The sequence below is a fragment of the Canis lupus genome, chromosome 4 (assembly GCF_003254725.2).
Source record: "Canis lupus dingo isolate Sandy chromosome 4, ASM325472v2, whole genome shotgun sequence".
Lineage (NCBI taxonomy): Eukaryota > Metazoa > Chordata > Mammalia > Carnivora > Canidae > Canis > Canis lupus.
In genome coordinates, this window is record NC_064246.1 from 42,053,829 (window position 1) to 42,077,793 (window position 23,965).

Here is a 23,965-nt window from a genome sequence, read left to right on the forward strand (position 1 = left end):
CTATGAAAGAAAGGATTAGGGAATTAGCTCCCAGGAGTAGGAAAACAGATACTTAGTTAACCAATAAAGTCCTTATTTTGTCTGGCCCTTTATCCACTCAACCACTTATTATTTGTCTTATTACTACTGAAAAAACGATGTATCTTTCATCAAGGGACTTCAAAGAGGTCTCTGAAATTTGGAAATTTCTCTAATACAATCTTTGCTGCCTCTTGACAACCAAATCCATGGCACATGGGACTGTAACTGTTCAGGGAACTAAATGTTCACTGACTTGTCAACTGGTTACGTTTCTAGATCTTTAGAGGCTTGTCTACTGCTCTTACAGGCAACACAGACGGTGATATTTACTGAGGCACCTGGGTGGCTCAGTCAGTTATGCCCACTCTTGATTTCAGCTCTGGTCATGATCTCAGGGTCCTGGGATGAGCCCTGTGTTGGGCTCTGTGATCAGCAGGGAGTCTGCTTGAGGATTCTCTCTGCTTCTCCCTCTGCTCCTCCTCTTACTCATGCATGCACACTCATGTGCTTTCTCTCTCTAAAATAAATAGGTTTAAAAAACAATTAAAAAGGAAGTATTGACATTTGCTGCTCACATAATAACATGAATTTATTCTTTTAGGATGGCACTTTTCTGGTTAGAGACAGCTCTAAAAAAACAATAACTAATCCGTATGTCCTCATGGTGTTGTACAAGGATAAAGTTTATAACATCCAGATCCGTTATCAAGAGGAAAGCCAAGTTTACTTGTTGGGAACTGGACTCCGGGGGAAAGAGGTAAGAAATTTCAGTTGCAAAATTTCCTCAAATCCTCTGTTTATGCCATTTCACATACCTGTCAATATGGAACCTTACTGTAATATTCTTTGGGGATCCATACTGTATGGCACTGTTAGAGTTAAATTTCATTGGTGAAGTCCTTCCTTTACTGGAAGGAAATAAAACAAAATGACAGTAGCTACCTGTGCCATGGAGTCTTTCTTATGTCTTTTATTCCAAGTAGTCTAAAATCACACGTATAACTTATAAATTAAAAAAAATAATATTTGAATTTAAAAACTGATAGTGTCAAAGGTAAGTCATTTCTATCATTCACCTCTGTAACATAATTTTAATGTAAGATTGAAGTGTACTTATAAGGCTGTATTGACATTTAGAAAAGGGTAAAGAAACAAAAGCAAACCCAGAATTCTTGTTGTGGTGATTATTTAAATACTTGAGTCCTTTTTCACTTAAAAAAGAGGTTTGGCCAATGAAGGTGGCCAATCTGCCAGGGAATTTTTCCTCTGTTTAGCCAATGTTTATGCTAATTACTTTTTGGATGGCAATCAAAAAAGCTGCTTTTGCAAAGGAAACTAACAGCTAAACTTAGGCTCCAAACATATTTTTTAAGTTCAAAGTTCCAGGAGGAAGATCAGCTGAATCAAACATTTCCAGAATGAAAACCAGATAACTCTTAATTTCTACTTCACTCCAAATATTTTTAAGTTATGATTATGTAAATGAACAGGAAAAAAAACCCCACATGATTCTGATCAGATGTTTCAATCGCTGGTTCAGTGTGGATAGAGCTGCAAAGCTGCTATAGAGACAGAGATGTCTGCCCTCTAGAACTTCTGTTGGTCTGGTGTGAGAAACATAAGTAGAAACCATACATTGCAGCTGCCCTTGAAAGAGGCGCCAGCAGAGTAGTTTTGGAGGAAGTGCATATCCTTCCTGGGGTACCTATGTGATTTTGATCTATGTCTAGAGGGATGCATTTTTTTTTTTCCAGTCTGGCCATTAGGGATAAGATGATGAAGGCAATGGTTGCAAAGACTTGGCTGCAGAGACTTTGTGAATGTCAGGTGGCACTGAAGACACAGCAGAGGGATCATGAGGGAACCATTGTGCAATGCTATGGATATCAGCTCTAGACACTGGGACACTGACTTCCTGATTTCTTATACCTCATCACACTATTTGTGACTAAGAGTGAAGTAGGGATACAGAAACCAAAATAAAAAACACAGAGTAATCCTAAGGCAAATACACACACATATATATAGTCTTTATCCATAATTTGTTGCTGTTGATGAATTATTTTTTCAAAATTCTACAGCAGAAATCATTAAAATATTTGCGAAGTATTAAATATTTTTTCTTACCATCCTCATAACTTGTAGAGGTAGGATATAATGCAGGTAAAAAAACAAAACAAAACAAAACAAAAAAACGAAAAAAACCTGAGGGTTAAATTCATGCTACTCATCCCAATGTTGATTTATCTCCTTATTTTGAATTTTTCAGGACTTTTTGTCTGTGTCAGATATTATAGACTACTTCAGGAAAATGCCACTTCTGCTCATTGATGGGAAAAACCGAGGCTCCAGATACCAGTGCACATTAACACATTCTGCAGGTTATCCCTAGCGAGTTAGGCAAGCAAATGAACCTTGCTCCTGCCTCTGTTGCCAGCATGGGAAGATCAATCAACCTTGGTGAACGGACAAACACTTAGGACTGAATCAAACCCCTCAACATGAACACAAGGTTTTGACCTTTCATATAAAAAAGTGTTTGAAATGAAGACTGTCAAATATATCATAATTTATTTATTCTTCTTCAATGTTTGTAAGCATGAGTAATACTGTTCACACTTGAAGTCTAGTAGTGCACTGTAATGATTCATTTAAAAAATGTGTATTTTGAAATATTCATTTCAAAGTACAGTAGTTTGCATAGCTACAGAAATAATTTGAGGCAAGATTAAAAACACTGAAACAGTAATAGTTTTTGATATCACATAAAACTGATTTTTTAATAGCTAAACCTTTGTTGTTAGTCAGAGGCAATCATCAGTTTTATATATATGATTTGAAAATTTCCAAATTTCACTTTCTTGGCAGCAATAATTTAAGAGGCTTAAAACTAGTTCATCCTTTCTTATTTGTTTCTTTTTTTTTGCTGGGGGCATATTTGTGTACTTTTTTATGAAAAGATAAATGCATGATGCGATAACTTCCTAGGATTAAAATTAATTTACCTTTTGCTTTACTTTTGTGTTCTTAAAACTATTGACTTTGTTTAGTCCATCCTATTATATTTTTGTTTTAAAGCAAATTTAAGCTGTTAATACCACAAGTAATCATTTTAAATTTAGAGATAAGGCTTTGGTGTCAAATATAGCTGGATGTAAGTTCATCACATCCCAACACCCACATTCCACCTCCCCTGCAACTCCCACAACTCCAAAAGCATTTCCAAGTGATGTCGATTTTATCCAAGTCTTCCAGCAAAGATGAAAGAGCAATGCATATACATAGAAAAATGTGACCAGACTTTCCTATTAGATGCCTTTCTTCTATCTCTTTTATCCCCTGACAACTCTACCATAAAGCCCTTCTCATTGTCATTCCTAAAAAGGCTTTATAAATCCTTTGAAGCAATACAGCTCTTTCCTTCAGCTTACTCATCCTACTTAGCAGACAGTAGTAGGTGTTCAGCACAACAAAACCAGGCATTTGGTTGTTGTTCTTCAAGTTTTCCCCTTTGGGGCTCTGTTATTATTCCACAAATTTTATTAACCACAAAAATTTTTGGCTTCTCTAGTTAATCTGCAAGTTTTCTGAGTGGCCAAAAATATCTTGCACCTTCATTTTCATAAGTTTATTAATAGAACATCAGAAGGGAGCTTAGAAGTTACCTGGTTAAAACTGATAACTTGCTAAGATAACAGGTATGTGGAGACTTTTAACCAATGATGATAATAATGTTTCATCAAGCTTCATCTTTACAAACTGGTAGGTCTCTAGGGTCCAGAGCTAGAGAGTTCTAAAGTTGAAAAATCTGCATTCATTTACATGCTTATGCAACAGGATGTCAACAACCATTTATTTAGTGCCTAATCTGTGTTAAACACTGACTTGAGTGGTGAGGACAGCAGACACTGAGCTGACCTTGTGTCTTGGTTTAGGTTACATTATCTTAATTTAAAATTTTAAAATTTCTAAAATGAAGGAGGTAACAGATTTCAAAGCAGCTATTTGGTAGTGAATCATGTCAGATACCATGTCTCTACCCTCCTCAACTTGCCATAGGCAGGAAACCAGTCTATAACAGAAGAAGATAAAATCAATGCACAGAAATAGAACCAGGTTAGAGACATAGGATAAATTAGTAGAGTCCCTGACATCTCTTTCAACCATGGACTTCCAAGTCACAGGACCCAATAAATGCTTCAGCTAGCTTGAGTTTTTTGGTACTTGTTACAAGGAGAGATCTGATTCAAACTCATGCGATCCATTTATAATTTGGTTAACTCTTTCCATCTGAGCTAAATTCAAGCATAAAGGATAAGCAATGCCCCCATGGTCAATTTCCTATGTCATATTCTTGCCACTAGTGAAATGAATTAGCCATTCTTTGAAACAATAAAGCAAGTTTCAATAATATTAAATGGTTATTTACAACTCATCCTATTTTTATTTTGTTTATCATATTAAATATATTAGTAAACTCAATTCTCTCAGATACATGTTAATTCCACAATAAATACAGTTATAAATTCACAACAAACAAAAAGAAATCAGATAGAAAAATTATTAGAGGCAAGGGACACATCTGATATTGCAGACTCTTCAAAGAGGCGGGTTTTTCCTTCTGGTTCCTTTAAGTCATCCGTCTTCACAGGATGATTAAAATGTAGAGTAAGGTCACAAAGCAGCAACTGGGAGAGCTCTGTGTAAAACAAAATAATAGAAGATACTATCTTGGAGAACATATGTCATAGACAACTATTATTACTTTTTTTAAAAAAAACTACTTTTGGGGGTGCCTGGGTGGCACCCAGTCTTTAAAAAAAGTCAGTTGAGTGTCTACTGATTTCAGCTCAGGTCAAGATCTCAGGGTCCTGGGATTGAGCACTGTGCAGGCTTCTGCATTCGGCTCAGAGTCTTCTTGAGATTCTCTTTCTCCCATTCCCTCTCCGGTCGCTTGCACTCTATCTCTAAAATAAATAAAATCTTTGGAAAAAAAATGACTTTTTTTTTTTTTTAAGTAATCCCTACACCAATGTGGGAGTTCAAGAGTTGTATGCTCTACCAACTGAGCCAGCCAGGTGCCCCTATTATTACTTTTAGTAGCTATTTCTAATTCTTAGTTTTCTCCTAAGTGATTATTGATCAGACCACAGTTATGTATGGCTCTAACATTATAGAACTCCCTTCCTTCAGTTCTTTAAATTTTTCTCAGGTTAGTTCTTTAATGAACTCCACACCCCATGCATTGTCTGTGTTCCTTCTTTCTAACACTCCTATTTACTGAATGTTGAACTTCCCTTTTTTTTTTTTTTTAAAGATTTTATTTATTTACTCATGAGAGACACAGAAAGAGAGGCAGAGGCACAGGCAGAGGGAGAAGCAGGCTCCACACAGGGAGCCTGATGTGGGAGTTGATCCCAGATCCTGGAATCATGTCCTGAGCCAAAGGCAGAAGCTCAACCACGCTGAGCCACCCAGGTGTCCCAATGTTGAACTTCCTTGATTGATCTTGTAATTTTTTTCTCCCTAAAACTATCCACCTCTATTTTTTTTTGCACTCTAGAGAATTGTCTTCATTTTATCTTTAAACCCCTTTGCAGAGTTTATTTTTATTGTCCTACTTTTAATTTCCAAGAATTCCCTTCTCCAAACTTTTCCGAGGACCATATTCCTGTTTCATGGACATAGAATCATCTCTTACTTCTCTTCAGCTATTGAGAGTTTCTTGGGAGTTTTCATCTCACTCCATTATTTGTTTCTCTCTCATTGATGGAATCCATGTATTGACTTTGTCTCTGCTTTTCATATTAGATGCTTTCATCAAATATCTATTGCACCAGAGCTATCTACTCATATTTAAGACCAGGGCACTAAAGATAACTGGAAACTCTGTGCCTATGGGATAGCCTGTATTGGGGGTGGGCATTTTGTTGGGGGTAACCTCTGCTCTCAGTGTCTTTAGATTTTTTTCTCTTAGGCTCATAAGATTCCTGAAATAAAAATCTGCTTGAGGGTATAAGTCTGACTGCTAATGTTTTATAGCCAAGTGGGAAAAGAAAGCTGGGAATCTTGTAAATCAGTTTGTAAAACTTTGTCTTAATATCTTTGTTTTCAGTACAGTACTCTTTGCCTCAATTTATGACTAATGGCTCCAGACCAGAGATCCTCTCAGGGAATCAAACTCAAGTGTACTGTCACAGAAAAGTAACCGTTGTCTAGTTCAGAGAGAAGAGAACTTAGGGGGTACAACTTTTTTTTTTTTTTAGAGAGTGGTGAGGGAGACACAGAGCAGACGGAGAGAGGGGGAATCTCAAGAAGGCTCCATACCCAGCATGAAATCCAGTGCAGGGCTTGATCTCATGACCCCAAGATCTTGACCTGAGCAGAAATCAAGAGTTGGATGCCTAACCGAGTCACCCAGGCACCCCTTTTTAAAGTTTAATTAATTAATTAATTAATTAATTAATTATTTTTAGGAGTCTACAATTTCTTAAACATTTAACCAGCCTTCCTGTTCTTAGCTCCACCGTTATCCCCATTTCCAGAGGATTCTGGTGCTACCAGAATTGGTATTGGTATTGATTCCTCATTGACTCTAATCAGTGAGCTCATAGCTCAAATTTTTGGACTTTAGGGTTCAGACTTTTCTGTTTGCTTCTATTTGCCTTCTGTTTCGTTAACTTTTTTTCTGAGAGCTTTTCATCTTGTGCATTTTTGTCTCTTTAAAATCACTTTAAATTTAAATCTCAGGTTTACTAGTGACTAGTTGTGTGACTTTTGAGAAGTTAGTTAACCTCTCTATATCTGTTTCTGTAATCTGTAAATGCCAATGGTAGTATTTTCTACCTCACAAGGTTGTGATGAGAATTGAGTCCATTTATCCAGAGCTCTTGGAACAGTATCTGGATTATGGTAAATGCTATGTGTCAGCTATTGACATTATTATTGAGAGAAGGAAGTGTGGCTAAAAGGAGTGTTGATCATTTTATTAGAAGTCTGCCCTCTTACTCTAGCTCTACGAATCCCTATAACCTAACTGCCTGACTTACCCCACAGCTTCTCAGGAACACATCCATCACATCTAGTTCTGTTTTACTTCATGAAAGAATAATCTCCAAGCTATAACAGTTAGATAATCAGTTTGAGAAAAATCTAAAGCTTCTCTGTTTTAAATGAGCACAAGCATCCAGACACCAATTATTCATTTAGTAAATATTTCCAAGAACCTCTTATATCAAGGCACTATGTTTAAGTGCTAGGAAAAACCTTAAGGAGCTTACAGTTGAGCAGGGATAGGAAAAGTAAGTAAACATGCAATTACAACACAATGTGATAGATGATATGAAACAGTAGAAGCGATAACATGCTTGCTTAACAATTTTGCCAGTGTAAGTAACCTTGACTAATAAGCAGCAGTTAACTTGGCTAGGTGGAGGTGGAGTTTGCACAGTGGGCATTTCTGAAGATGTATGTGTTAAGGTACAGACACGAATAGAGAGCAGATATGTAGATTTGCAAATGGTTCAGTATGGCTGAAGCACACAATGTGCAAGAATAAAACAATGATAAGATGATACTGGAGAGGTAGGCAGAGGCTTGATCTCAAGAGGTCTTATAGTCCATTCTAGGAAGTTTGTTGGACTTTATTCTGGGTCAATAGTGAGTTAGTAAGAGTTTTCAGGAGATTCACATTTTAGAATCGAAATTCTTGCTATATTGTTGAGATTGGTTTTGAGAGATGAATTAAGCAAAGATAACCAGACTTTTTTACATCAGATTCCTCAGAGCCTTTGTTAATATGCTCTGTGAATTTTTGAGAGAAATATACGGCATAAAGCACTTCCCAAATTTATTTGACCATAATAACATGGACTATATTCTTACTGCACACCACTTATTAACATCTCTTGAGATAGCCAGGTTCACTGATCAAAATCTGGGAAATGTTGCCCTAGGAAGAACACGGAGAAAAAACGTAACAGGCACTCACTATTTGGTGCCTAACTAACAATCTATCCCCTCTTCTTGGTGGCATAACTTGATTCCATTTGAGATGATCCTTTCCCCAGCTCCAGCAATAAGTCCTGACTGGTCCAAACTAGTCTTGGCAGTCCCATTCCCCTTGACAGTGGCTGGTGTAGTCATATGCATTTGATGCAAATCTGGCCATGAAAGGAAAGGGAAAATGTGCTAGAAGGACCTGGGAAAATGTTTCTATAGAAACATAGGCAGATACAGTATCTGTAGATGGCCACACCTGCTGGTCATGACTACGAGTGATAAGAGTGATAAATAGAGTGAATATAATAGAGCAGAAAAATGGAAGGAACCTGGTATAGTCAGAAGCCTTTAAAACTCTGAATTATTTCTGGGGCTGCCCTACCTTGGATCTCTTAATTCCTTATTGTATAAGCCACATTAAGTTGGTATTTTGTTACTTGTAGCTGAATTCCTTGTAACTGACAGAGAGGCTATCTTCAAATATCCAAGGGCTGTCATAAGAAGAGTACTTACATATTCAGTGTAGTTTCATAGGAAACTAGACCAGTGTGTGAAAGGAAGATGGGAACACATTTCAGCTAGTCCATAAGGAGGAACCATCTAAAAAGGAAGAAGCTAACGGGTGAGATTTGGAGTTCTCCAACAGAGGAAATATTTGATCAGGGTTAGATTATCCCTAGAAATATTCAATCACGGAAATTTTGCGTGTCTGGGATAAAATAACAGAATGTCTGAGATGAATGATTAAACATCATGAACTGTAAGGTCTAATCCTACTCTAGGAGTCTGTTTAAAATGAAGAACCCTTAACTCACAGAATCAAACAAACATAATTTTAATTTGGAAGGAAATTTAGGGGCTTAGTAAAAATTAACGGATAGAGATACTGAATTTTGCAGAATGTGACATCATTGTGCAATAGTTTATTGAATGGAAGGAAGGAAAGTAAATTTAAAGAGGTTAGTTAGACAACACCATAAACTCGTTAGTGTCAGGGATGGGAATTCAAGTCTGCTAACTTCCAGGAAAATGCTCAAACATAATCCATCCTTAAAAGATCTAGTTTATATTACACGGTCAACATTTCTTAAGTAAAGAAATCCTAATTAGTAGGCAAAATTCAGTTATATCCCAGAAGAAGCACAATTTTGCTCTAGTGTTTGTTTTAAAAATAAGGCATGCAAACATTTTAATTCAGGGATTCCATACTTACCTTTCATCTTCTTTAACTCCAAAGAAATTGTGTTAATGTTTTTAATTATGGTTTCCACATTAGGCTTATGGTCAGTAACATTATTCTTAAACATCTGATTTTAAAAGAGAAATAAAATGTATAAATCAGAAGCATTTATGTGCACTTTGAAAATACTTAAATTTTCAGTATTTCTAAAAGTAAAGTCTATTATTTCAGAATTGAAATAATTGTGAAATAAGTCAATATAATGGTTAGAATTCTAACATAATAAGGCATCAATTTGCTCATATTTTCAAACAGAAGACACCTCCAACTAGCACTCGTACGTTTCTTCTTTAATGAAATCAGACAAAATGGGGCCCTTATAATGGAAATGCAGATATCCCCTTTTCAGAAAGCCTTAGCCCTTATAAACTACCTTATAATTAGTTATAAAACTTTCTCTAATTTTATGTAAGACACTGTATTCTAACTTATTCTGAATGAGAGGATCCACAATAAAACTCTAAGTACATAGTAAAACTCAAAGTAAGATTCAATTATAATTCATAAACTAAGAAAACTAACTTTTATTTTAGCTTTGGGAATTAAAGCAATACACTTTTTAAAAATTCTGGTTAATTAAAATGTGTAAATCAACAGGTTACCATGTTCTATGTACAGTACATATTTTTTAACCAGTTGTCTCAGGTAGAAATACATAAACGGGTGGTTCACTAGAAACTAATCTTAGCCATTCCAAACTCTCAAAATGACTTGAAAAAATAAATAAACAATTAGCACACACAATTCCAGCAATTGAAAGGCAGACAGTTATGGGTCAGGCTGCTTGTCCAAAATAATGAAAATAAACCAACCGTTTAGTCAACTTCTTGCCTCTGCTTTCTCCCGAGTGGAGGAATTTATCCTATTGCACTCACTTTAGAGCCACTACAAAGGAATAAAAATTTTGTTTTCCAATGAATAAAATATATTTTGCATCCACTTACAATAGCCTAGAAGCCAAAAAGGGAATGGTAGCTATCTTACTTGGTTTGGAATAGCAAATCAAACGATTTGTGTTTGAGGGGGGAGAGAAAATATGATAAAAGAGGGTGGAGAAGGTGGAAGTAAAGAACTTTAAAAATGTGGAATGGTTGTAAAACAATAATTAAAAATCCAAGAGGGAAGGAGAAACTAAGTGGTCAGAGAAATGCCCAAGAAAGTTGACCCCACCCCGGGTCGGCTTGGGCAGCGCCCTGGAGTGCCCTTGGACGGGTGGGGTCCGACGGCAGAGCTGGGCTGGGGCTCGACCCCACGGGGCTGGAGAGAAGTCAGAGACGAGAAGTCCAGATCTTCCCTGGAGATCTCGGTGAGGCCGTGGCTCAGGGAAAGGAGGGGCAGGGTCCAATGGCATTTCCCAGAGGGGACAAGCGGCGCTCAGGCCCCAGGAGCCGGAGCCCACGCCACTGTGGACAGAAGGCGCTAATGCAACCAGCCCTGACCTCCAGCCAGGAGGGCAGAGGCCCAGTTCCCTCGTCCTGGGCAGCGAGGCTCATCCCTGCAGCTTTGGGGCCTTTGCAGCCTTTTCCAAGGCCAACCCCTCCTCCCCACCGCACCTACACCAGTCTGGAGCCCCAGGTGCCGCCGGCCCGCCCCACGGCCGCTTGGTGACTGAAGCAGCCTCGAAGTTTCCACGGCCCTCCTGCTCCCAAACCCGACTGAGCCCACGCAAAGCGCGCTGCGCGGTCCCGGTGACCCCCGGCCCTTGGGACGACCCCCGGCCCGTGGGGCGCCCTCCGATGCCTGCCTGCGCGGAGCCCGCCCACTGGGAGGCTGACCCTACAACCTGAGGCAGCTGGGAAATCTCAACAGCCTTCGCCTTCCCCTAAACCCTGAGGAGGATTATTTAAAACCCAGTACCCTTGGCCGGCCCACGAACTAACCGGGCGAGGACCCGCCGGGCCAACGGTCACCGGAGCTCTGACCGCAGGTGGGGCGGAGCCGACTCTGAAAAGCAGGACTCTGCGACCGGATTGGCCAGCTTCTCTGCCTGCTGCATCCTGGGAGTTGTAGTCCAGGCAAGACCCCTGCGGGAAAGATGCTGGAGGCGAAGCTAGGAGGGCCTAGCGCTGACCTGTGGGCGGAGAATGTCGGTGGGGAAGGCGCGCTGACATTTTTGCTTCCTGTGTGCCAGGCACTGTGCTACGTGCTTCCCAGGCCTTGTCTGCATTTAATTTTCACAGCAAAGGAGTGTGATTAAGGCCAGATTCTGGGCTGAAACTGCCCAGGTGTGAATCCTACTCTAGTATTTGTTTAGCTAGAGAGGGGCCAGTAAGCAGTGTAATCATTTAGGGTTCAAGTGTCCTCTTCTATCATGTGAGTATAATAATAACTGCCTTCTAGTGTTCTTTTTTAGGTTTAAGTGAGATAATGCATCAAAGGGGCTTGGCAGATGATGTGCCCAATAAATGTTAGCTATTACCATTCCTATAAATCTTTACAGATGAGTGAAGAGTGTGCACGAATGGAGAGGTATACACTGGTCTCTTGCCAGTGGAGAAGCTGGGATTCAAGCCATCTTTGCTAGATTCCAAGAGGAATCTCTGGCACTGGAACCTCCGGGGCTGACTCAAGGAATTTCCCTCTCAAAGGCTTTAGGCTTGCAAAGTAAGCCTTTGCTTCTCTAAGCCTCCCATATAATATCCAGCAGCCTCTCAAACCATTCTTCTCCTGACAACCCACAGTCTGTTGTTTATTTTATATCCAGTCGCTTTCAGTTTGATACTGTGGATATGTCGTCTGATGCAGAGTTAGATGAGAAGGTACATAGGACAAGCAACTTTAATCCTAAAATGAACTACCTATGTAATCTTGGAAACCAGTGGCTGACTTTCTCCCCACCTTAATTTCCATAGGAGAGGGATGGGCTAGACCAATATTTCCTAAATTTCACTCACTGTAAGGCCACTGTTATGATTTTTACCCCTAATCCTGTACCACCTATTTTATTACTTGAGTCTTTTAAAATTACTTCCCTTTACAATTTAAATTTGCTTAAAATTTTTATATCACTAATATAAACAAAAAGTAATAAGAAAAATAAAGACAATGGAAATAAGATTTGTAATCATCCAGACATTCGTGTCTCCCGGGGGCTGTGTACCTGCACCCGGATCTCCTTTGTTAAAATGGGTTATTTAAGTGTTAAGGAAGTGTAGAAGATGATGTAGCACAAACCGCAATTTTCTTTTGATGTAATCAGAAGAATTGAAAGAGTTGGAAAGGGAATAACTCTCACTCATGATCCATGCTTTTTAATGCCTTGGTACCATATGAAACCATCTCTCATATCCCTAATGGGATATGTCCCATACTTTGCTCAACCTAGATTTCGGTGCTGTTCAGTATACAATCCCCTTCTAAAACTCCTTCATTCTCAACGTGCTATGAGTGCCTTTCAAAACACACTTCAATCCTGGAAGGCGTCTTTTTGAATTAGCCCTACCCAAACCTGCAGTTTCATCCCAGTCTCTCTGCCAAGATTTCTCTTACTCATTTTGACTGTTAGACACTTGCTGGTATCAGAGTCTTGCATTTTCTTATTTCTGGTATATGTGCTGGGCATTTGTCATTTAATTCTTCGAGTAAAAAGAAGCACAGGTCAGGTAACAAACATTCTTTTAGCATTCATTGTATATTAAGAATTATGGGGATCCCTGGGTGGCGCAGCGGTTTGGCGCCTGCCTTTGGCCCAGGGCGCGATCCTGGAGACCTGGGATCGAATCCCACGTCGGGCTCCCGGTGCATGGAGCCTGCTTCTCCCTCTGCCTGTGTCTCTGCCTCTCTCTCTCTCTCACACTGCGTGCCTATCATTAAAAAAAAAAAAAAAAAGAATTATGTTAGAAGCTTTCATCTTCTGACAACTCTCTGAGGTAGCTGTTATCACCCCAGTTGTGTGGAAAACAAAGCTTGAGCTCAGAAAGTTTAGTGACTGCTCAGGGGCACAAGAACCAGATTCCCACCCTGTCTGTGCAACTCCAAGGCCTTCTGTTCTTTTCTCTGCACCAAGCTGTCTCCTAGACCAGGACACCATTTCTTGAAACAGTAAACAAGTACCATCACAGTTTTATAATGTTTGGGCTTCACAGCTCATTGAACTTAAACACACGTGTACTAATGCACACACAAGCATCCAAGTGACCAACATAGGGTGAACACCATTTACTTTCTAAATTAAGAACATTAGCAAAGCAAAAATAATTGCCATCACTGTTTTTGTAAAAGCAGGGATCAATTAACATCAAAAAAGAAAGAAGGAAGAAAAAAGAAGGAAGGTTAAAGTAATTTCAGAATAATATCAGCTTATAAAAATCTTACTGGATATGTCTTTTTTTCTCCTCCTTCTTTTGATTCAGACTAGTAAAAACTGTACCCCAGACCTGCATCCAGATGTGCATTTGGAAACTCCACATGGGGACGCCTGGGTGGCTCAGCAGTTGGGTGCCTGTCTTCAGCTCATATACTGATCCCAGGATTCGGGATCGAGTCCTACATCAGGCTCTCTGCAAGGAGCCTGCTTCTCCCTCTGCCTATGTCTCTGCCTCTCTTTCTTTTTCAGTCTGTGTCTCTCATGAATAAATAAATATTTTTTTTAAAAAAAGGAAACTCCACATAGATTATAGCAAGAGGAAATGAGGTGCTTGAGAGAAGTCAGTTGGGGACTCTTGGGTGGCTCAGTTGGTTGGGCATCTGCCTTTGGCTTGGATCATGATCCCAGGGTCCTGGGATCAAGTCCCACGTCAGGCTCCCTGCTAGGTGGGGAGCCTGCTTCTCTCTCTGCTTTGCCGCTCCCCCTGCTTGTGCATATTCTCTCTCTCTCTCTCTCTCTTTCTTCCAAATAAAATCTTTAAAAAATGGTTTAGAAGTAAGGTGAAAAGCATATGTGGGTTGAGATAGCATTAAGACAGAATCCTGAAAAGCCAGTGATGATGAGGGCTGGGGCTTGGTAGAATGTGGTGTCTGTGGGGCCCCATCATTCCAGACTGACTGACCCCGTTCACAGGATTCAAGAGGTGTTTGCAGGACCTACTCAGATATCTGTGGATTAGGATTCTGCTTACAGGACTTCTGATAGAATCCAAAGAACTTCTAATTATCCCAAAAGCTGATTCTTATGAGTAGATTCCAGTGCTGTAATTTGGAAAAGATCTTTGTTAAGCCTTTAAAAAAATAGAAGAAGAATCGACTTTGTATTTCTTTAAAACAAGTGGTGTAAGAAGAAAAAAGAGATGTGAACTTGGAAAAAGATAGATTGCAATAATGTATTTTCCTTCATAAAAATGTCTTCGAGTAATGATGACTACGTATTGTAGTATTTTTCCTTCCTAAGCAACTATAGATTCTTTTTTCTTTTCCTGAGAAAATAAAACTTTAAAAGCATGATCTGCTACTTAAAGCTTGAAGACTCTTATAGATGAGGCCCTAAAAAATCTATCTTCCTTAATAAGTTTGCAACGCTTTACTGGACTCCACACAGGTTGCAGTTGTTGATTCTAATGTTAATCAAATAAAGAAGATTAAAAAGCTGGCAAAATCTCCCATAAAGAGAAAAGTTGTTACAGAACAACAAGGTGATTAAGCGTTTTATGGAGTCGGGTGTGAGTGCCTCAGTTAGTTTTATTACGAATTCTTGACATAAAGTCTTTGTTTCCAGGAAAACAAATTGAGTAAATTATCTCACTTCTTGCACTTGCTCTCAGAGTTTTCATTTCCATTGTTTCCCTGCTCATCATCAATTAGAAGTGCTGGTCTCTATACCTGGGGATTGGCTTCCCTCTGGAGCGCCAACTCCCATCTGAATATGGCTTTCTTTGTACAACCTTCTTGCATATAAATTTCAGAGGTGATGAGTGCGTGCTTAGATCATTACTTGTGGAGCATGACTAGTATATGATAGATCAAGGTAATCTCCACGTGTCAGAACAACCAATGTTCTCCCCATAGCCTCATGGAAAGAAAGGGAAAAGCATGTGACTTAAGCCACTGAAGTCTGAGGTAAAAGGTGGGCTCCCACCCTTGTCCATTGTCTTCTGTAAGCAGGTGATGTTCCATTGGGCAAAATCCTTTTCTTTTTCTCCAGAAGAAACACTTCTGAACTATAAAAGGTGTTATTAACAGAAATCCACATTGCTTGCTGCAACTAAAATATTTTCACTTCTAATTAAGAAATTACATGAAAGAAGGATAGATATCCTGGCATTTGTGAAACAGGAATGGGCCTTGAGGCCATTATGCTAAGTGAAATATGTCAGACAGACAGCATCTAAAAACATTGAACTCATAGAAACAGAGGGTAGAATGGCAGTTAAACATGAAGATGCTGGGGAAAGGGGACAGATTTTCAGTTACAAGATGAATAGATTCCAAGGATCCAAAATGGTGACTGTTGTTAACAATGCTCTTTTGTATATTTAAAAGTTGCTATGAAAGTGGAGCTTTTAACGTTTTCACGATAAAAACAACAACAATAAAATGCTTATTATGTGAAGTCAAGGATGTATTAACTAACCTTGTTGTAATGTTGTAAACACTTCACAATAGTTATGTATATAAAATCATCCCATTGTATGCCTTAAATTTAATGTACACCTCCATAAAGCTGAGTAAAAAAAGAAATTGTAATCTATACCAGCATTTTCCTCTGAAATAGGAAACTACCCAAAGACAGTTGCCAGATAAAATACAGGACACCCAGTTAAACTTGAATTTTAAGTAAACGACAAATAATTGCTTTACTGTATTTCCTGAGTATTATGTGGCACATACTTACATTTAAAATTTGTTTATATAAAAGTCAAATTTAACTGGGAATCCTGTACTTTTATTTGCTAGATTTGGCAACCCTATGCCCCAAACACTTCAACCCTTAAAAGAAAAGCAAACAGTCTGAAGCCTTGTAGATTTGGTAGGTTGGAAGCCAAAAGAGACTATTGAAGTTTTCTAACTTGATGCCCGAAATAATAAAATATGTACACTTACTGTGCCAGAATTTGGCCCTCTTCTTCAACATTCCTGTAATGCGAGAATGAAGCTAGGTCTTTGAGAAAGCAAATGGACAAAAGCTGACAATATTCAGCATGATGCTGTTTTTGACAGTTGCTTGCTATGCCTGTTTGTCTGAAAACTCTTTGTGCTTGGCTTTTTAGAAAATGCCTTTATCCAGCAAGGCATATTCATGATATAAGTTGTGTTTATTTCCAGAGATCTACCAATCAGAGAAAACCTTTTCTGTCCCCAAATAAAATATGTTTCCAATTCAATCACATCAGCCTGGCATCACCCGACAATACTTCCCCTGTTTATTAAAGACATAGATCCTGATCAGATGTTTCTCCCCCGAGGCAATACCCTCACCTCCCTACACCTCACCCTCATCAGCCAGCTACGCAATGAAAAACGAGCATCTTCATAAAAAAATTATATTCATGAAGTCAACTACAATAGAATATAAGTGTATACTCACCTTTTAAAAATGAAAATATGTATATGTGCATAAAAGCAAGTTTGGAAGAATATATAAGGATCTCTGGGTGGTGAGATTTATGGGTGATTTCATTTCCCTGTGTTTATTTATTTAGCCCAGCTGTGATTTTAGTCCCAATCCTCTTCTCTATATTTTAAACTCTCCAGGGCATTTTTCAATGTGGTACAACATCAATCACTGTAAAGCAGAGCTTCTCCAAGCTTTATGGTACACAATCGCTTAGGAAGCTGATTCCTGGGCTCACCCCAAAGACTTTGATTTAGTACATCTAAGGTAGAGGTCCCTAAATGTGCATTCTTAATCCTTTCTCTTTCCATTTTAACCTAGTTTGACTGCAGACCATACTGTGAGGAATAGTGAGTGACTTATGAACTTCACTGGGCATTTTCTACAAATCCCCTGTGCATGACCATGGTTGAAACTTAATTTGGCCACCGATGCCAGAATTCATTATATATATATATATAATGATGTACATGCACATATATATATATAACTATATATAAGAATATATATTATGTACGTATTATATATATATATATACATATAATTTTCAAGCATAAATCAGTCCAATTAATTTCCCTCTGAGAGAGGAAAGTGTTTTGGGTGGAAGACTCCCCCAGCATAGCAGCACAGAGACTCACTATGTCCTCTTGATTCTTGGGGAGGGGGGAAAGGAAGGAGGGAATGGACATTCCAGCTTCTAGTTCTTCTTAATTTAGGTCTGTATTTCTTCTGTTTCCTTAGTTTTTTGTTTGTTTGTTTCCAATTTCTCTTGCCATCATTATGGAAAATCTAGTGCTAAGGTCTGAGATTTTATGTATTTTTTTTCAAACATTTACATTTCTATATGTAATTTTTGGCAATAAAAGTCTGCCTACTTCTAGCTCTGCTGCTTTTCCCCTGAAGTGGGAAACCACCATGCCCTTCCTGTGCTGCTTGCAATGGCATCCTAACTGGTTTTGCCACCACTGCTGTTGCCCATGATGATCTGTTGGCTCTCCACACTACAGCTGGATGAGCTTTTTAAGATGTAAATTAGATCGTACCACTTAAAACCTTCCAGTGGCTTCCTGTATCCCTGGGAAGAAGCACCCACCTGCGGACCCTGTTTATAAGGCCCCGACCTCCAGTCTCTCTCCTCCTCATTCCTCATATGACTCCAAGCCCATGCCAACAACTTTTTTGTAACTGTTTCCTTCTGACCCTCTCATACTGGCTCCTTTTCATGCTTTAGGGTTCACAGAGGCCATCCTCTAATGTTACCCCATTCTCTCTCCCAGGCCCCTGTTTCCATAGGACACTCGATACAATTTGAAATTTCAAAATTTGTTTCTTCTTACTTTTTCTTGGTTTTCTTTGGGTCTGTCTTACTAACATATACCTCTTGGAAGGGCAGGAACCTCTTGTTCCCCATCGTCCCTCATTGTTTATCACTGTATCCTGTGCCTAACCCAACTCCAGGAATAGAGTAAGTGGTCAATAAACCTTTATTCAGTTCAGTCCAGCTTGGGTAAATGAATTGGCCTGCTGCTATAGTGGTATCCCCGAGAGTCAGAGAAACCAAGCTATGCATTAGCACCTGCTGCTCTGCTGGACTCCCAGCAAAGCTCTGACAGCAGAAGTCCCCCTCCTTGATGACTTCTGAGTCCTCTGAAAGAGGGACAGCCCCCCTGGGAGGGAAACAGAAAATGGATGGACTATAGCAGTGTAAACACAACAAGCATTTCCCCTTAGTTCTGTCTGCTTTTTCATGCTGGCACACAGACTAAAGATCCGACACAGCCATGAAAAGCAGACTCATGGCTGTTCTAGAAAACAACAACAGTCCTGGAAGCTTCAAAGCAGCTTTGTGTCGGAAGGATCACGAAACTCCAGTCCCTGATAAAGGAATCATCAGGGCTGTGGATCATCACTTGAATAAAAATCAAATGACTTAGGATCTGTCCAAAATGAAGGATGTTTTAATACTTTGTGTGTAAAAACACTGATATTTTGCTTCTTTTTTATTAAACAGATTTTATTATTTTTCAGAATCTTGTCAGCATAATCGTTTTATGGGTGGATGAAATATTCAGCCCTGCCTCTGCAGGAGTTCTTTCCCAGCAATTACCTTGTGGCACTTTCGCTGTAATTAGGTTTTTGCCGAGGATTTTTCCCCGGGTCTGTGTAATAAATGAAATATGACCAGAATTTAAATTTGTCAATTACAAGCAAGCATAGTGCATAAACACACAACAGAGCCATGAATTCCAAACCACAGGCTGTTGCTGGGGGGCAGACGCTCTGAAAATTAAAATGGAAATAAAACTACTGACTGGCAAGCGAAAAGTGGCCCCCAAAGAAAGCAAATCTCCCCTAACGCTCATGCATGATTTTACCCAGTGGTGTGAGCTCTTGATTACAAATTCTTCAGCGTGAAAACTGACAAATTAAGGAGCAAGCAGTAGATTTGTGTTAAAATAATCTACATGGGCCTCTGATCTCCTATCCTATGAATTCCTATGTTTCTTAAGGCCAGATCCAAAGGATTTTTGACATGGTGGGCCAGGCCTCCACTGCCATATGCCACCTGGTGGTGGTGGTTTCTGAAGGGTTCAAGGATGGACAGATTCTGGGACAGGGTCTGGTGTCTCAGCAACTGCTAGTTTCACTGATCTGACTTCAATAATTGCTCCTCTGGGGCCCTCTGCCGACCATCTCTTGTACATGGGGGGAATTCCAGGATGCTGAGGACTCAAACCATTTATTTCCTTAAAACACCCACAAAACAAAAGCAGAGTTCTAAAACTTGCATGTGTAAGGAGCCATAGGCAAGGAAAAAGGAACTCACAATTTTGAAAACTTACTGAATACCGTGCATTAATGCATGCAACGAATCTTTCTGAAATATCTCTTCTTGGTGCCTGTGTTGGACAAGTTTTAGACATTTAGTGGTGAGCCCAAACCAACAGATCTTTTGCTGATCTTGGGCCAGACATTAACAGCTCATGGTCTGGAGAAAGTGGCACAAATACATAATAAGTGACAATTTAGGCACTGTCCAGGAAGAAGACATGTCATCGTGGGGATAGCTTTCAGAGAGGGTGTCCTAGAGGTAGGAGCATTCAGGCTGAGATCAGAAGGGGAGGAGAGCAGTCTAGGCAGAGGAAATAGCATGTTCAGGGTCCCTGTTTCAGAAGACAACCTAGTAGATGTGAGGGCTTGAAAGCATGTCTCGCAAGACTGGGGTGCAGGAAGCAAGGGAATGCTTTGGGCAAAAGGAGACCAGAGAGACAGAGGTGAGGCCCTGCCAGGGCCATGGGGGTTGTGTTGAGGATTACAGTCTCTCCTGAAACCGGTGGGAAGCCACCAAGGGTTCTTAAACAGGTGGAGGTTGGGAATGGTGGTAGTCAGTACAATCATATTTGTGGTGTGGAAAGCTGACTCTAGCTTCATGATGGAGAGCAGACAGAAAGAACAGAAGAATAGGCTCAGGAAGTCTAGTTAGGAGCCTAGTGCAGTACTTCCTGTGAAAGATGGCAGTGCCTCGTTCAAAATGGCAGCAGAAGAGATGGAAATGAGATTAAAGAGCATTTAGGAGATAGAATCAGCACAAACTTAGTGATGAATGATACATGGTGTTGGAAGGAAAGGGATAATAAAAATGGCCTATGTTATCTCATTGAATTGTTCCAGGCTTACAAAATAGTGTTATCTCCATTTTACACATGAGGGAATTGAGGCTCAGAGAGATTTAGTGTTGGGCTTGAGATCATTCAGCTGGGAAGTGGCAGGATCATATACCTACTCCTCCCCCACAGCATTTGGGGTCTCTGAGGTCACATGGGGTGTTTGCTTAGGATCTCATCTCCCCCACATCCTCTCAATGTATCCCATATATTCTTAAGAACACTCCAAAATACTCACTGTATTTGTTTCCTTGTTTTTCTTTTCTGCTAGAATGTGAGCTTGCAGGGGCCTGGGGTATGTTTGCACCTGTGTTGTCAATACTTAGTCCAGTGCCTGGCTCAGAGTGGGAGTCGGGGAGTGTTTGTTAAGTGAATAAAAAATCTTCACCCATCTCCTTGAGAAGGGAGCTAGTTGGAGGGCAATGTGTCTTTTAAACAACATCCTCACTGGCTAATTCTTCTTTTGTATCAGGACCACCACAACTTGGGAATTTTTTCTGGAATGCTCAAAAAGGACTTTCAAGAAGGATCTAGAAATTTCTGGTAGTCTAGTGTGACTAAAAGAGCACAGGTTTGGGATCATGTGGCTCTGAGTTTTCCATCTCAGCTCCTTAGTTTACAAATTGTACATCTTAGAATTACTTATCCTTTCTGAGTATTCAGTGTCCTTATGTGTAAAGTGAGTGTAAGCTTAGTATTTACATAATAGGGCTATTGTGAAGATGCATTTGGTCATCTGTGCCAAGTGCTTGGCACATTAATATATACATTTCCTATTTTTGTAGGAAAAAAGGGTCAGGATTTCATGGCTATCCAAGAACATGGATGGGGATGGGAATTTCTCTCCACTTGGCCTCAAAGTTCCTGTTACTTACAGACTCCTCTTCCTGTGGTTTATTCTGGAATGAGGAAAGGGGAAGTCTGCTCTCTGGGGGTCCCTGGCAAGCTGACAGATGTCTCCTAAGGCAGCTTTCAACAGAGAGCTCTTTATTATTATTATTATTCTTTGTGATTTACAATGTGTGCCTACATGCCTCTGGGCACAATCACAGAGTAGGAAAGGAATTAATAAATTGGATCTGGTTCTTGCTTAATTCATGGCTGTGACAAAATTAAAAATGGAGACAGGTAGGAGAGCCTAAGCAAACAAAGTGTCCCAAAGCCTAGATCCTGGGACATGTGGGGCTACAGGAGGAATACTACATTGCCAGAACTGTGGCTGAAGCCAGGCAGATATCCAGATGGAGCAGAGAAACCTGAGAACGCCCTAGAAAGCAACAAAGCCTTTCAATCCAAACCTGTTGGATTTAAGGAACCCCAGATCCTGGAAGCACATATGCATGGGTTTGAATTTGGACTACACTGTTTATTTCTGCAAGCTGAGCAAATGGCTCAAGATCACTCAGCTGGTTATTTGCAGAACTGGATTTGAATGCACATCTGAACCCAAGTCTGGTTTTTAGCCATTATAGGAGAGAAAAAATAATTTCCGCTCTACCCTTATAAGTTCTTGGTTGAGACTCCCCATAATAAAAGACAGATTAACAAGAGAAAGACAAACAGAAGTTTATTAACATTGTTAAAAAACGAAAACTCAACTGAGTACATTTTAAAGATCTTACTGACCTCATTCAGTGATGCACGATTTTGGCAGCATCCCATCTACCTGATAGGAGCGCCCAGGAGCTCTGCAAGATGGACTAATAGGCAGAGGGGAGCAGGAATGAGGAAGTACTATTAGACAAAAAAGAAGGTTGGTTATTGTGAGGTTACTTTTCCTTTAGGGGTGGCAAGGATCTATTAGGTTACCTAGCCAGTGCTGATCCAGTGATTTCTGGTGGACCGGTTTAAGATTCCATTTCTGGGAGCCAAAACTATAATTTAATTAGGTCTCAGTTTGGTGATGTGGGGCTTAATGTAAGTGACTCCATTTTGGGCCTGTTGTCTTGTTTTTACCAATATGTATGTATATCTCATGCATACACGGGAGATACCCAGAGGAACTGAGAAGCTCTCCAAGAGAGCCCAAGCCACCAGCTTCACCATCTTCACCTAAAGACAAAAGAAAAATGTTGGGAAGAGGAGGTGGGGGCCAATTTGGGGGGTTTATCAGGAAAAGCACAGTCAACAAGGGTCAGGTTTGCTATGCAGATTGAAGTCAGTGTCTTCTTCACTGATAAAAAAGTTTCTTGTGATTAAGAGTCATTCTTCTTAAAAAAAAAAGTCATCCTTCTTGGTGCAGAGAGGAAGACATTTATAAATGGAGACTTTCTTTATAAATATAAATGTCCTTTATAAAAGAGTAACTTCTACTCTGTTTTATAGCTTCTCTAATGCCTGGTTCTCAGAAATAATCAGCTCAAAATAATCTTTATGTCAAAGAGGCATATTTTGAGGTGGCATATTCTGCTACCCTTCACCATTATATTTTTTCTGAGTATAATATGGCATATTATCAGTCCTTAAATATTTACTGCATAACTATGAACTCCTTTAAACAAATGCCTGGTATACAGAAGGGGTTCAACAAACTGCATGCTGTAAGTTTTCCTGTCTTAGATTTTTTTCCCACTGAAATTCCCCATCCCCTCATTTCCCAACTCCCACCGCACAATTATATTGATCACTGGAAAAAGCATCCTCGAGAAATACATCTTAAGACTATACATTAAGAAAATACCAAATTCACAGTACAAAAATCGTATCCACACAGCATGGGGCAGTCTTTCAAATAACATTTTCTTCCTAAGTCATGAGATTTCTGGGTAAACCTTCACATCACACATTAACCACTGACTTTTTCCCCTATCACCCATAACCACTCCTCACCAAGAAACAGCATTTTGATCTTACGAGACTTGCTGCATCTGTGCTGCAGAATCAGGTGGTGGAATAGGGCAGTGGGCAGTTGTGCAGTTTTCTTCCTCCAGCTCAAGGTCAGCGGAGTTCACATTCACCCCTCAGCAAGATGTCAACCACCCACGTGTCACTCAGTAACCACTGGGGTGCTGGTCCACAGTCAAAGCCAGTGAATGCCAGGCCCGAGTCAGCAGTGTAGTGAAGCCACCGTGGGCCATTCTTTTCCAAGGCCAGACCCTACCTTCCTTTGGGCCATGAACACTTTCCTATTTTGATCCTGAGATTCCTAACATTTCCAGGCTTACATCTTATCATAGTTGATGTATTGTTTTTAACTTAAATATTTTTTCCTGGCTACAAAACCAAAACCATCACAGAAAACTCAGAAAAACATCCAAAAAGAAAAACAAAAAATCACCTGCAATTTCTCCATGTAGGGAATGCAACTGCTAACATTATGGGCAAAGCCCTTCCAGTCTACCCCCTCCGCCCCATCTATGTATACAGCTTTGAAAAGAGTTATTCCTTCAAATGTTCTCATGTTTAAGAGGAGAAAAAAGTCCTTATATTATCCCTTCCAGAAAGAACACAAGTGATCCCTATTATGTAAACTCTTCAAAGAAACAGTCTGTTCAAAACTGTCCCGAAGTCATTTGTTGCTATAGCAATTCTTGGCCCAAGAGTGCAATAAAC

General features: G+C 39.8%; 2 protein-coding genes and 1 long non-coding RNA gene across 3 annotated transcripts in view; 1 reads left to right on the forward strand and 2 right to left on the reverse strand.

Annotated features, from left to right (window-relative positions):
* Nucleotides 1-3,037, forward strand: part of LCP2 (lymphocyte cytosolic protein 2) — a 44,734-nt gene extending 41,697 nt beyond the window's left edge. Inside the window, exons 20-21 of the mRNA XM_025434285.3 lie at nt 623-778; nt 2,291-3,037. Coding sequence (XP_025290070.1) covers nt 623-778; nt 2,291-2,413 — 279 coding nt within the window. The 3' untranslated portion in view covers nt 2,414-3,037. The remainder of the gene's footprint in view (nt 1-622; nt 779-2,290) is intronic.
* Nucleotides 3,038-4,442: 1,405 nt separating this feature from the next.
* C4H5orf58 (chromosome 4 C5orf58 homolog) lies at nt 4,443-11,253 on the reverse strand. The gene is made up of 4 exons (XM_025434290.3): nt 11,143-11,253; nt 10,075-10,147; nt 9,236-9,329; nt 4,443-4,720 (listed from the first exon to the last, which is right to left on the reverse strand). Exons 3-4 carry the CDS (start codon nt 9,327-9,329, stop codon nt 4,569-4,571), a joined length of 246 nt encoding a protein of 81 aa, XP_025290075.1. The 5' UTR covers nt 10,075-10,147; nt 11,143-11,253; the 3' UTR covers nt 4,443-4,568.
* A 1,259-nt stretch (nt 11,254-12,512) lies between these two features.
* On the reverse strand, nt 12,513-23,556 carry LOC112651261 (uncharacterized). Its single transcript, XR_003130697.3, has 3 exons — nt 23,243-23,556; nt 22,040-22,147; nt 12,513-13,065 (listed from the first exon to the last, which is right to left on the reverse strand). It is a non-coding gene; the product is annotated as an uncharacterized LOC112651261 (long non-coding RNA).
* Nucleotides 23,557-23,965: the final 409 nt, after the last annotated feature.

What these genes read in the sequence shown, in the direction of transcription:
- C4H5orf58 (XM_025434290.3), bottom strand. Translation starts at nt 9,329, where the DNA reads ATGTTTAAGAATAATGTTACTGACCATAAGCCTAATGTGGAAACCATA. An exon ending in GGAGTTAAAGAAGATGAAAG is followed by an intron (nt 4,721 to 9,235) that starts GTAAGTATGGAA and finishes TGTTTTACACAG; the next exon opens with AGCTCTCCCAGTTGCTGCTT.